Below are 12,788 nucleotides of genomic sequence, written 5' to 3'. Positions count from 1 at the left end.
CGTGTTCTCTCCTGCTGACCTGAGCCTCCAAGCTCCTGGCAACCTGGAATTTCCTTTAGGGCTTCTTCCAGTCCAGAGCGAGGTTAAAAAAAATTAAATCAAGGTAGCGGAACCCAACACGCTATTTTACACTGTAGTGTTTCTGTGATTTATTAACTCCAGAGTAAATCAGGGAAATGTATGGCATTACATTTTTGTGTTACAGTGGCATCCTGCATACATGATTGGGTTTGAGACTCTCTGGTAGAGGAATAGTAAAGCACAGCTAGGAAAGGCCTGTGCCCTGGGAGTAGTTTGCAGCCTCTGCCAGGGAGTTGCAACAGCTCTGTCTAGGACACAGTGAAAAAGGGCGATGGTGAAAATAATGAGAACATGTGCTTTCCTGTATGTGTGACAGCATGTATAATTATGAGTCTTATGGATATTTTATTTTAGTGACACAGTAGACAAAGAAGTAATAAAGCATCAATGAAAACTTGAGGCAGCTTGCTGCTGATAGTGTAGTAGAGGTTCTTCTTAAAGGATTTGGAGTTTACACTTTCAGGGTAAATTTGGGGCAAGAAAATAAAGAGTATTACATGGTATTTCTTTCACCCTTTGCGGCTGCCTTCTCCTAGTGATAGGCACTCAGCAGTAGGGTGGAATGAGATTAAGAATGGGTAAACTTATTTGGAATGCTTGATTTACTTAAAATTATTATTTGCTTCCAAATCATTTCTACTGTGTGCTAAATGAACATGGTGCTTCCAAAGAGATGGCTAAGCTCAGAAGAAAACAAAACAAAACAGTGAATTTTTTGGCATCTTAAATGTTTTGCGTGTTGGATGCCGTCTCAGATGTCAGGAGCCGAGGTGTGAAACCAGCTTTGGCACAGATCCAGCCTCTCCCCCCAGGAACCACAGACAGAAAGGCGTGTGAATTACCCGTGAGAGAGACATCAAATGCACTGTCAAGGCTGGAGCCTGCTGCCGCCAGGATTCTCCGAGAGAGAAGGCATTTTATAAAGGTTAGAAAAAATAAGATAAAATAAGATCAGATAAGATAAAATAAGATCAGATAAGATAAAATAAAATAAAATAAAATAAAATAAAATAAAATAAAATAAAATAAAATAAAATAAAATAAAATAAAATAAAGCCATGCGAATTACGCAAGGCACCCACTCCTTTGCAGTCCCGGAGGACCTTCTGGGGATGCCTGCTAAGAGGGGGAGCAGAGCAGACAAAAGCCGCCAAGATCTGATAATAAAATCTGTTTGGAACAGCTGTCTGCTGACAAGTATAATAAACTGTATTAATGGTGTCATTATTATTCCCTAATTAAAAGCTAATAACTAAGAATTAATTGCCTTTAAAAGATGAAGCAGTGCTATGGCAGGGATTTATCTCTGTTTTTCTTTGCTTGCCTGGCTGTGCTGATATTTTCAAGTTAATTAATTGAATCAAATCTTACTGAAAACTAATAATCTCTCTGTGTCAATTCAACCAATTGAATTAAGAGGTGTTTGCTGTGTGCTGGGTTTAAAAAAAATATATGTGTGCTCTTTGCAACTTGTTACCTCGGGTGATGGCAGACAGCGGGGCTGAGCGTGGCAAGGAGTCCATAGGGTCTCAGTGGCAAACAGTTTGGTGGGGAAAACTTTCTCCTGCTGTGCAAGGGAGGGAAACGGAGCATCTCGGGGCTGGAGGGAACCCGCTCCTCTGGCTGGTGCAGCGTCCCCAGGACCCCAGGTTTAGGGGTTTATTTGGGGCAGAAGGGCCTGGCTGCAGCTTTCAGCTGTGTGGTCACAGAGGTGTCTGCAGCTTCAGCTCGGCTGACCACAGCTGAAAGCTCGGCTGACCACAGATGACCTTTCCAAGAGGCTTTTTGAAGGAAGAATGCGGCTGAACCACCTCGTGATGGGCGCCTGGACCCCCGCATGTGGCTGTGCTGAAACACTGCGACCGGGCAGGATGACGGGCTTGGCCTCGGGGCACCTTGTGGGGCTCGCAGCAGGGCGCAGGGAATAACGCTGCCAGCATAGATGGATGTAAAGCAGCTGCAGCCCTAGTAAGTGGATTTTATCCAGAGAAAGCAATAAATAGATAACTACAGCTATCAGGAGATCTCCTCTTCAGAGGTTGATTAAATCTCAGATCTTCTGCCGGCAGTGAGGGATGAAGCATTGTGTTGGGATCTGATTTTTTTCATCTGATGGGCAAAAAGGCCAGTCACAAGCTTTCAAGTCTTGTGAGAGCCACGACTGTTTGTGGGCACTGGTGTTGGCTTCCCCCAGAAGCCAAGGACGGGGCTGAAATCCGTTTCTCCTTCAATACTCTGTCCCGTGTGGGAGCGTGGTAGGAAGTGCCCGCTGCAGCCCTGGCGCTGGCTTTGTCTGTGCCTGGGGCTGTGCCTGCCCCAAACCCTGCAGCAGATGGAGATGAAGCGAGGCCGAAGGCTCCCGTGGGCTGCCCGCAAGGTTTGGATCCTCGCCCTGCAAAGCAGAGGCAGGTCCCGCTTGTGCCACTCTGGATGTGAGCGAAGCAGCGCAAAGCCTCCTCGTCCTCGTCTCTCCCACCTTGAAACGCCCATCCTTGCCCTAAAAAGTAACACTTCAGCATCCCCCTAGAAGCTCCTGACGGTTGTGTGATGCTAATTGAAAGGAACCAAATGTTCTTTTTGGAAGTTCACTACACCGGTGTTAATCTTCTGTGCGGAGTGATTTTATTAAAGTTCCCCGAAGAGCAAATTGTAAATTCATTAGAGCCTGTTTTGGACCGCACCCTCCCTCATTTTGGGTTAAAAGAAAAAAAGATTAGAAGTCATCTGGGCTCCTTGATAATTAAAAAGAAGATGCTCAAACATAATTCTTAATTAAACTGTAATGAGATAAGAACTGCGTAGCCTGCTTTTAGTCTGTTGGAAAGATGCAGAGGTTCCCATTGTAATTATGTGATTTATGATCTTCCACACGAAGATGTAATTAGTCCCCCCCCCTTTTAAAATTTAAATATTATTTAGATAAAAAAATTATGCAGCAGTTTGAATTTGCTTTTCCAGGTGGAATAGTAATTTTTTTGGTACAGGTTTTTGATAAAAGTTTAGGTTATTTTTTTTTTAGGTTTCAGCCTAAACGTCCTGTGGGGACATTCGAGGCCAAGAAATCGTGCAAGCGTTCCTTACTGCTTAAAGGGGAGGAATTTGTGTTTGTGGGTGGCACCTGTGGACCGCGTGCCGCGATGACACCGCTCCGCGATACTGATTAGATCCATAGATGTTTTTTTTCCTGCCTGTCTGATCTTTTGTGAGGAAACGAAGTGAGTCCTCAGTGTGCTTTTGCAAATAATCACCGGGGAGCTTGATAACACCTACCTCAACGTCGTTACGTAAGGACTGAAAGCAGGCCTGGAGCTGTGCGCTGAACGGCGTTGTGCTCTGCGGCAAGGCAAGCCACAGGTGAGCGAGGTGTTGGCGAGTTCCTTGTTTAAATGCCTTCTGAGGCTGCTTTTGAAGCAGACAAAGCGCAGGGCGACAAGCTCGGAGCGGCGCCTGGAGGGGAGAGTCTGTGGAAAAGAGGGAGAGAAGGAAGAGGCCTCACCTGTGGAATGAACCCCCATGGGAGATGAGTGTGACCTCCAGACCTTGCTGCTCTGTAAGGGTAACGCTAAACTACCCTTAGCAACTTAAAAAAAAAAAAAAAGCCCAAATTGCCAGACGCTGCTTTGCGTGGCTTTCACAGAGCCTTAGCTTCAAAGGGCCGGGGCAGGGATGAGGACAGTGGTGTTCTTCGTGGAAACTGGAACGTTGATTTTGGTCAAAGGCCTGCCGCTGCTACAAGACTACTTCTAAGAAGGAATTTTGTACGTATTGCTGCATCGCGTGGGTCATGAAGGCCCACGTCCCACGCCCTCGGATTTTCCAGATTTTCCAAGGCAGCCAAAGCCGGCGAGTGCCCCGTGCTGCTGGCACCGCGTTGGCTGCCCACCCTGGCCGTGGAGCTTTCCCAGTCAGTCCTGTCACTGGCCCAGCTCGGCCACGAGTGGTGTCTGCAGCCACAGACCGGTCCTGTTCCTCAGAGAGCAGACGGCCGTCCTTTCCTCGTGACAGCACAACCTCCCCGCTTGCCAGGAGAACAATTTTGTGAGCACCGCAAGAGGTCTGAGCAGAACTTTGCGATACAGTCATCGACAAAACTGGGAACCAAGCTTCGGTTTTCTTTTAATTTTAGAAGGGATTTTGGCTTCCTAAACTTGGAAACGTTGTGGGACTCTGCTGGTTTCTCAAGTGCTTTGCATTGCGCGACAGCTGTAGCAGATTTTCTTTTTGCTTCTCTTTCAGGTAAACAGAGAAGAAAGCTAATTGTCCGGCCATTGGTGGTGCCCAGCTGCTTTGCCCGCACACCTGGTGCCACTTTGCGGGGCTTTGGGCCCCACTTTGGGTCAGTTTGCAGCGAGGTGGCTCCACGAGCAGGGTGCCCTGGAGCTTTCCTCTCCCTGTGCACGGAGGCCGGAGGCACAGACGGAGGTCAGTTGTGTTTGCGTTGCGGGATCTGGTGGACCAGCAAGCCCTGCCAGCTGATGGGCAGCGATCCCCCTGGCTTGTTTGGCTTTGGTGTTGTCCCCTCACCCTCCCCTGGGACGCTTTTGTGTCACCGCACCTGCGTCTCATGTTGAAAAACCTCGGAGCAGAGCTGGGGGCTCGTGGCTGCTGGTTGCTCTGTGGGGCTGCGCTGGACTTTCCCAGCCAGAAAGGGATGGGAAGAGGGCTTGGGGGAGGTGAAATCTGAATTAGAAGTGTTTAGCAATTTCCTGAACAACACCTTGCGTGCAGCTCAAGCAGAATGTTACGCTTTAAAGAGAAAAAAAAGATTTTTTTAATCATTTGGATAAATTTTTTTTAGAGGGGTTTATTATCCTCGGTAAGCCTGGGCTAAAACCCTTGTGTAACCTATTAATCTGGGATTGCCATCTGCACCTACATGTGTGCTGGTATGTGTGCATCGCTGTGTGCACGCGGATGGATGGATGGAGCACCGAGCTCTGTTCGTCAGGATCTGTCTCTGTACTGACCGGGAGGGAACCGCGCGTGTCTGTCCTCCACGAGATAAAGGCGTGAGGAGATAGCGACATCAGGGTCTGGGCTTGGTACAAACTGCAAAGGGATCCGGAGTTACCGCTCTAGTGTGTAGACGGATGGACAGACAAGTGGGCAATAGGAAAATAGGCAGATTAAAGATGGCCTGGGATGAATGCGTTAAGTGGCTGGGGAGGGAGCGCTGTTAAGAAATAGAAATGTTTCCCTGTTGTTCAGGCTTCAGCCTAGTTTTGAAACAGTCAAGTAATTTGCTTTTACTGTGAGCAGTTCGTACAAGCACCAGAGTCAGACCCAGCAGGGGTGAGGTTTAAAGCAGTCGTCCCGTTTTAGGTCCTTGTGTCTGGCCTGGCAGCCCCGGGTGCGATGATCAGATTGGGCCGGGCCGCGGGGATGAGCTGTGGACCTGTCCCTGCTCAGCACAGCCCGTTTCAGGCAGCACGGTGCCATGCGGCCTGGGAGGGAGCCTTGAGAGCACCTCGTGCCAGTGCTCGGGGTCGCCCAGCAGCCTCCCAAGAGGTGCTTGGAGGCCACAGAGGCCGAGGTGTTGGGCACATGCCGTCAGTGTGTCAGTAAGGAGGAGGATCACAGGAGTGGCGGGTTTTCAGAGCTGCCTCTTGGTGTCCAAGGCTTCTCTCCAGGCCGAGGTTGTTCTGCTTCACGAGGACAGCACCGGGAGCCTCCCCGAGCTGGGAGCGGTGCTGGTTGCGATGGGAGCTGGTGCTGGAAGGGCTGAGGGCAGTGCCAAGAGGAAGGGACGTGAGCGGCTGGAGGCAAGGCAGCGGTAACCCCGGGGGGCTTCCCGTGGGATCCCGCAGGGATGGCTGGCGCTTGGAGGCAAGGAAAGGTTACGGCGGCTCTCGGGGAGCAGCTCAGAGGTGTGCTTTGTGCCTGGAAGGAAGGGCAGGAGGGATTTGGGTGTAGCTGTGGGTGCAGGGATGGGCAGTAGCGTGTCCATTCAGGCACCTGCTGTGACGCTGTGATACGTGGTCGAATTGTTCTGGTTTCCTGATGGGGAGATTTGGGACTAGCCTCCCCCATCCCCTTCCCAGTGGATGAACTTGTTGAGATAATAAGACAATTTTCTCAGCGCCTGCTAGGGTATTTACTTTTTCCATTTCAATTCTACATCTGTTCAGTTACTGACTTGGAATTTGCAACCATCTTATTTAGGAGGAGGAATTGATTTCTCATTCTGTTACTGCTTCCCTCGCTATAATTAAAGCGTAGTGCAACATGAAGAATTTCTCCTGGCCTGGGAACTGGTTTGCCACTTGGGTAATTCTGTAAACCAAGAAAGGCTTTTCCTTTTCCTCTGGAATGTAAATTACGGTTACATCTACTTTCAAGTCTTTGTTCTGCTGCAGGGGACTAAAGGGGCTCTTGGTTTAGGCTCGTGCGGAGACGTGGGGGCTTTTGCAAATCAGTCCCGTGGTGATTTGGCATCCAGGCCGATGCAAATTAAGATGGATGCACGCGACGGTTTTGCATGGTGTGGGGTAAATGCTCACCAGGATGAGCCTGCTCCCTGCAAACCCCTTCTGCCGAGCTCCGGCCGTGCTGCCCTGAGCTGAGCCCCAGCCCCAGTGAGGGCATTTGGGGCCCGGCAGCCTTCCAGCAGCCACACTCGAGCAGGGGAAGAGTAATTTGGGGAAGAGGGAGGTCTCAAAGAGATGTTTATTAACCCGTGAAAAGAATCTGATCGGGATTTACATGTAAATGATGTCAGAAGATGCCTTGAGACCCACTTGCTTCTGAAGAGGGCTGCACAGGGCTTGGGGTCAGAGGCTGCGCCCCTGGCCGGGCTCGAGGTCAGCTCCGAGTCCTGCAGGGCAGCAGGGAGCAGGGCTGCTGCTGGCTGAAGTGGCTGTGCTGTGGAATTGCCCCGCAGAGCTAAAACCCCAAAATGCCCTGGACGCCCTCCCAGTGAGGACAGCGTGCGGTGCAGCCACCGCCGCAGGGCTGGGTTAGGCTCTGCTGTCCCTCTTGGCCTCAATAAAAGGGCTCTGCAGTGGAGATTCCCTCGTAAAACCACGGTCTCTAGCCCCGATCCTCTGTGAGGGATTGTGTCCGTGGAGATGTGGAGCCTTGCTGCCGGGCCTGTTCTGGAAAAAATCCTGCCTGCAATGCTTTTCTCCTTCCACCATGCATGGGCATGGCCCATAAATTGCTGTCAAAGCAATCTGTCAGAGCTCACGTTAAAGAAAAAAAGAGGGAGACAGATTAAAAAGGGACCTTTGAATCAATAAGAAACAAGAACCTTCCCTGCTGAAAAGGGGCATTAATGGAGCAGCGCTCAGGGTTTAATTAAAAAAAAGCCAGCTAACTGTGGGCTGGGTTTCAGGCTGCTGCTGCCTGGCACAGCGAGCCCTGGAAGACGGAGCCTGGACCAGAAATGTGATTTCATCTGCTCGGCGCAGCGAGGCCGGGCGCCGCGGTGCAGCCCGTGTCCTGTGCACATCCTGCAGCCCGGAATAATTCATGCTTAATCACACCACCAGCACGTCGGTCTGTCGCATTCAGAAACCACAAATTAGGCTGTAATTTCGGCAGCTTATGAGCACCAGTAAAACGCTGCATCAGTGGGACTACTTAGTGCGTGCAGGTTTGTGATCGTGTTCGTGGGGCCTCGGCGTCCCCGAGGCTCAGAGCATCCTGGCCTAACGCAGTGGCAAGAAAAGCTGCTGGGTATCTGTGAGAGAGGAATCTGTGCAAAGCTTGGCGGTGTGCAGCAGTACCAATCACACTGAGCTGAGTCAGAGCAGCAAGAGTTCCAGCCTGGAGGTTTTTCATGGAGCCCGGGCTCTGCAGGGCCCCTCTTTTCCCTCCTAGCCCTTAGGAGTGTGTACGCGGTGCTGTCTGCTCTGTGCTCACGGGGGGGGGGGGTTTGGCTTTTATGCTGGGAGCTGTAGGAACCTAAATGCACCAGGGCCGGGGTTGCTTGGCTCTGACGGTGTTTTCCGAGCAGTGTTTTCAAGCAGCTCACCCCGGGGCCTGTTTTGTTTTCCTGCAGGACGTCCAAAGCTGTGCCGCTGCCCGCCAGGGTGGCAGGGGGTCCCGGAGCGGGTGCCTGGCCATGTTGCAGCTCCTGGCCTTGGCGGTGGCAGTTCCTCTGGGTGTCCGATGCAATCAAAATCAGAAGGTCGAGGTGTCAATTTTTTTGTGGTTATAATGCTTGTCTTTCTTGATATTCCGGAAAAGGAGGAAAAGGAGCTATTGTCTGATTGCTGCCTGCTGTAGGCCTCGTGCTGCTGCTGCATCAAGGTGGAATCAGTGTCATTTAGCATCTTCGCAGTTCTTGTAAGCCTTACTCTTGCTCTGAGATTTTATTTTGTATTTGCTCCTGTAACTAACTCCCTACTGTATTGTGTTTTTTTTTTTTTTTGAAAGATTTACCTTGTCCCTAGCTGCTGTTCCAGTTCTTTGTCACTCACGTCCCTGTGCTCCACGTGGTATTTATTTCTGTTCAGTGAGAGTTTTGCATCTCCACCTGGGGGGGTGGTCACACCAGCTCAAAAAAAGGATGGAACCAAACAAAGAGACGGGGGAGTGGCGATGGAAATGATCAGCAGCACAGAGAGACAAGAATAGTATTGCTGAGATCGCAGGAGACCAGGTAGGCACGTGCCAGAACTACAGAGGCTGATGAACAGCGCTTAGAAGGAAAATTGTTTTTTCCTTTCTACTCTTCAATGGTGGAATAAGGGGATATTAAAAATCAACATGTTGACTGAGGCAAGGCTGATGAAAGGTAGCTTTGCTGTGTTGTACTGCTACCTTGTAGGGTTTGGTGCCACGAATTATCTTCGAGTCCAAGAGATTATTAGGAGTTAAAAAAAACCAAAAACAAGAACTTTACCATTCATATAACTGCCTGCACGAGATGTTTATAAACAAGGATCCTGGTTTTCTCCCCCTTTTTTTCCTGTGCCATCAGGGTTTGATGTTGACTCCCCGCTTGCTCTATCTGTCACGTGGAGTAACAGAATTTTGGAGGTGATGTAATTCCCTGAGTTCACAGCTCGATGTTCGATCGCAGTTCTGTGTTAACTTGCTAAGCCTTTTTTTTTTTTTTTTCTCCTTTAAGTGGGAGTCAAAATGCTGCTGGTGGTGTTCTAGGAGGGCGGGAGGGTTTGTGGTGGCACAACACAGCTGTAAAGGCAGGGGGGGGACTGATATAGGAATACTCTCATCATCCTGCTGCTTCCAGAAACCTACATCTCCTGTGTTTCCCTGCTTAATGTCTTTCTGACTTCATGAGGAAGAAAAAAAGGTGAAGCTCAGGCTAGGCTGAGCCTACCTGGGCATGGCACCCGCAGTCCTAGTACAAGACTATGGTTTAGCTTATTTGCCATAAATCTATCTTGGCCGGACAGTTTGTGAGCACCTCCTGCTGAAATTGAGACAGGAGCTAATGTTGCCACCCCGTTGTGTTGCAGAGAATGGAAGCACGAGGCACTGCCTTTTCCGGCGGGTGGAGCTGTGACCTGTCCGCTCCTCCTGAGCTCCTCTCTCAACGTAGACTTGGGAACGTCGGCAGCATCACAAGGGAGACCTCCATCCGCACTGGCCTTGTGCTTCAAATGTGACCGTCGGCTTTAACCTCCTCCTGCTCTAAGTAAGTGTGTTTCTTCTCTGAAAAAAAACACTTGCCCCCAGGCTTGGTGCCATGGGCACACAGACTCCAGATTGAGCAGTTGGGGCGACAGGGGCTGCTCCTCTCCATGCCACTGCCCCACATAAGGGCTACACAAGGCAGCTGCAATGGAGGCCACCAAAGGGTTTAACCCTCAAGGCAGGCATAGCCCGTGCAGCTGCGGCTTCTCGGGTGAGCAGTGGTCCTGGTACACTCGTGCTAACGGCCACACTGCTAGACCTAAGCCAGGGGTATGCGTATACCGCTGTCACTGCAGATACTTGGCTAAAAGCTCTCCAAATGAGGTTGTTTCTTTGCAACTGCATGTTTGGCTTGTACAGGTGGCCTATTTTTAGAAAGAGCATAAGCACAGCAGAGGGAGAGCAACCTGCCACCTGGCTGCGTGTGCCAGGGAAAAGGGTTTTGCAGTTGCTGCGTTACACAGAGCAACTGCTTCGTTCATTGCCCGCTCCCAACAACAAACAGGTTTGCAGTCAGGCCTTTCAGACAATCTTCCTTTAATACAAAGTCAATATATCTACATACACAGTGGTATGAAAACCACTTACTGTTTCAGTTTGAAATAACAGTGTGAAAGCAACAGCACTTTGCTCTCATACAAAGGAAAAAAACCTCCCTCCCTCCCCCCAGCTCTTCCAGTAAGATTTTGCTGCAACATACTTAGAAATTTGGGCAACTTTCACACAGATAAGAAGTTAAATCTCGAAGAAGCCTTTCGTTCTTTTTTTTCTTTTTCAGTTAAAGACAGGAAATGGATTGTTGTGGGGTTTTCTGGGTAGTACTTGATGGCAATGATAAACCCTTCTAGAAAAATAAAAAAAGTCCCAGGCAAGCAGTGTTCAGGGCAGTGCATCTTTTCCGAGACACGCTCTCTCCTCTGCCACTTCTGCAAGAAAACTCCTCGTCATGTACACCTGCAAGCACATTATATCTACAACCCAGGGCACAGACAGAGGTGGGCTGTCACCTGCATTACGTCATTGATGTTTAAAAACTGTACGTGCCATGGCTCTGAAACTGCCGTCTTTTTGTCTTCAGTCGTAAGACACTGGTGTTTTTTATTCTCCCCGGTCACCCCTGGCCCTGTTAAGACTGAGCAGCACAGCCACAGCTGAAGGGGAGAGGTTGGCACTGCCACCACATCTAGGCCTGCCTGCTGATCTCCCACCCTTCCAAAGACACGTGATATGCCTGCGATTTTAAACAAAAGAACCCCAAAAGAATCCAGAAAGGACGTTTTGTTCTTACATGAGCAAGTTAATCCTTTTAAATGGTAGAAAAGCAATATGTAGAAGTAGCAATTTGCACTGCATTTTTATATATCACAGCCATTACACGTAACATTTCTACAGTGAAAAAATAGACTGTCTTTGAACATAATATGAACAAATAAGCAAATTTTTCTTTTAAATTCATTGACTGATATTCTTTGTCTTCTTTTTTTAAAAAAAAAGGAAAAAATACACTATTTAAAAAAAAGGTAATGTCACTTGTTACAGTTACATTGATACTTTAAAGAAAGCCACTCACAGTATATGCCATTGATCTCACGTGATCTTTCCCAGTTATTTATACAGCTAGGGCATGTTCGTAGCTGTGCCAATGAGCTTGGTCTGATGTGGTACCGGGACAGTCCTGAGGAATATCGCTGCATCGCGCCCGGAGAGCCGCTGTGTCCGGAGGTGAGGGGTTGGCAGCAAGAAGCAGTTGGCTAGTGGAAATAAATTTCTTAAGGATGCTTCCCAGGCTCCTTCCAGAGAGATGCTCCTGGCCTTCTGTGGCAGGAACCGGTGGGGCGGCAACAGCTCCTTGCAGCAGAAGTGGGGTTGTGTGAATGTGCAAAGAGAATGGGAAAGGGGCTGCCTTTCTGTACTGGGGTGTCCCACTGCTGCCCAATTAATGCCTCTGTGTAGCTGGATGTGCTGAAAAGGCGGAAAGCCAGCCCAGGGGAGCTGCCACCTCTACCTGTCCCACCTGTGTGCAAGGGGAGGGGGCCACACCACACAGCCAGGTCTGGGTTCTCTCTCGCTAATTTTAAATATCCTAAAAAATAAATTTTGGAATTAGAAGAAATGAGGAATGTTCCAAGTATTCAAAGTGTGAGCTATAAAACCTCTCGCGTGGCAGGGGCATTCAGTGAATGCTGTTTGCAAGGTGCCTGTAAGCCCAGAATCATCCCAGTGTTGATACTGAGGTTATTAAGACTCCAGCTAGAAGAACTCCTGACCCTAAGTTTGTCTAAGTGTTGAGATTTAGTTCCTTTTCTTATCTTTTACAGAACACCTTCAATTCTGCAAGTGACTTCCTTTAAAGACTGCCAACTATATTAGTAAATAAACTGAACTCTAATGATGTAACCAAAGTCGGTTTCCTTCCCTTCTCCAGCGGTAACGTTTCGCAAGGTGTGTTTTAGCTTTTGGATCTGTTTCATGATGTCCATACATCTTCCACAGCGAACACCACTTGAGGTAACAAGAGCAGTTCACCACTTAAAGCAGTCCTTCAGCAATCTCCTGAGCTGCCTCTTCACGGTCCAGGTTACAACATGGAGTTCCTGAAGGGGTGTTCCTTTCAATCCTTCCCCCTGCTCCCCAATGCATTGTCCAGATGAAAAGGTACTTCTTCTGATTCAGTTTTGTAAGTTCAAGCGCTCCTCCTGGGTCAAAAGAGGCCTTCCAGGACTTAAGTGGTTGGTAGAGTCTGCACAACGGATGGCTTTTTATGTTGCATAGTGATCAAAACTTCCCAGATATTCCAAAGCTGCCTGGTAACAGAACTGGTATTCATCCTGTAAACAGTAAAGAAAACCAGTGCTTCAGCTTCAGAGGTTGAAACTCAGAGGTTGAAACAGCTGCTTTACAGTTCCCTGCCCTGCTTCCAGCTAGTGTACACCTGGGCAGGAACCATGCACAGACTCTTTTATTCTCAAAGAGCTGTGAGCTACTGGGAAAGGAAATCCCTTCTCTTTATTGTTGTCATCTCATAGATAGCAGTCATCCTGCCAATAACTTTCCCCTCTCTGCAGCCAAAAAGAAAGTGGGCTGTGTTTAGAAGCAGGTGA

At 49.0% G+C, this 12,788-nt stretch overlaps 1 protein-coding gene and 2 long non-coding RNA genes across 10 annotated transcripts in view; 1 reads left to right on the top strand and 2 right to left on the bottom strand.

The window, feature by feature from the left end:
* Positions 1-439: 439 nt before the first annotated feature.
* On the bottom strand, positions 440-4,498 carry LOC308182103. Its single transcript, XR_013941677.1, has 2 exons — positions 3,965-4,498; positions 440-3,542 (listed from the first exon to the last, which is right to left on the bottom strand). It is a non-coding gene; the product is annotated as an uncharacterized lncRNA (long non-coding RNA).
* A 14-nt stretch (positions 4,499-4,512) lies between these two features.
* On the top strand, positions 4,513-11,223 carry LOC308182101. Its single transcript, XR_013941675.1, has 2 exons — positions 4,513-8,370; positions 9,510-11,223. It is a non-coding gene; the product is annotated as an uncharacterized lncRNA (long non-coding RNA).
* Positions 10,208-12,788, bottom strand: part of PTPRS (protein tyrosine phosphatase receptor type S) — a 156,061-nt gene continuing 153,480 nt past the window's right edge. For all 8 annotated transcript variants that reach the window (XM_080566123.1, XM_080566126.1, XM_080566128.1 and 5 more), the window contains one exon: positions 10,208-12,515. In XM_080566123.1, the coding sequence (XP_080422249.1) occupies positions 12,447-12,515 (69 nt within the window). In that variant the 3' untranslated portion in view covers positions 10,208-12,446. The remainder of the gene's footprint in view (positions 12,516-12,788) is intronic.

The sequence above is a fragment of the Anser brachyrhynchus genome (genome assembly GCF_964034855.1).
Source record: "Anser brachyrhynchus genome assembly, chromosome: 23".
Classification (NCBI taxonomy): domain Eukaryota; kingdom Metazoa; phylum Chordata; class Aves; order Anseriformes; family Anatidae; genus Anser; species Anser brachyrhynchus.
The sequence above is the reverse complement of the archived record's forward strand: the minus strand, read 5'-3'. Positions and strand labels throughout refer to the sequence as shown.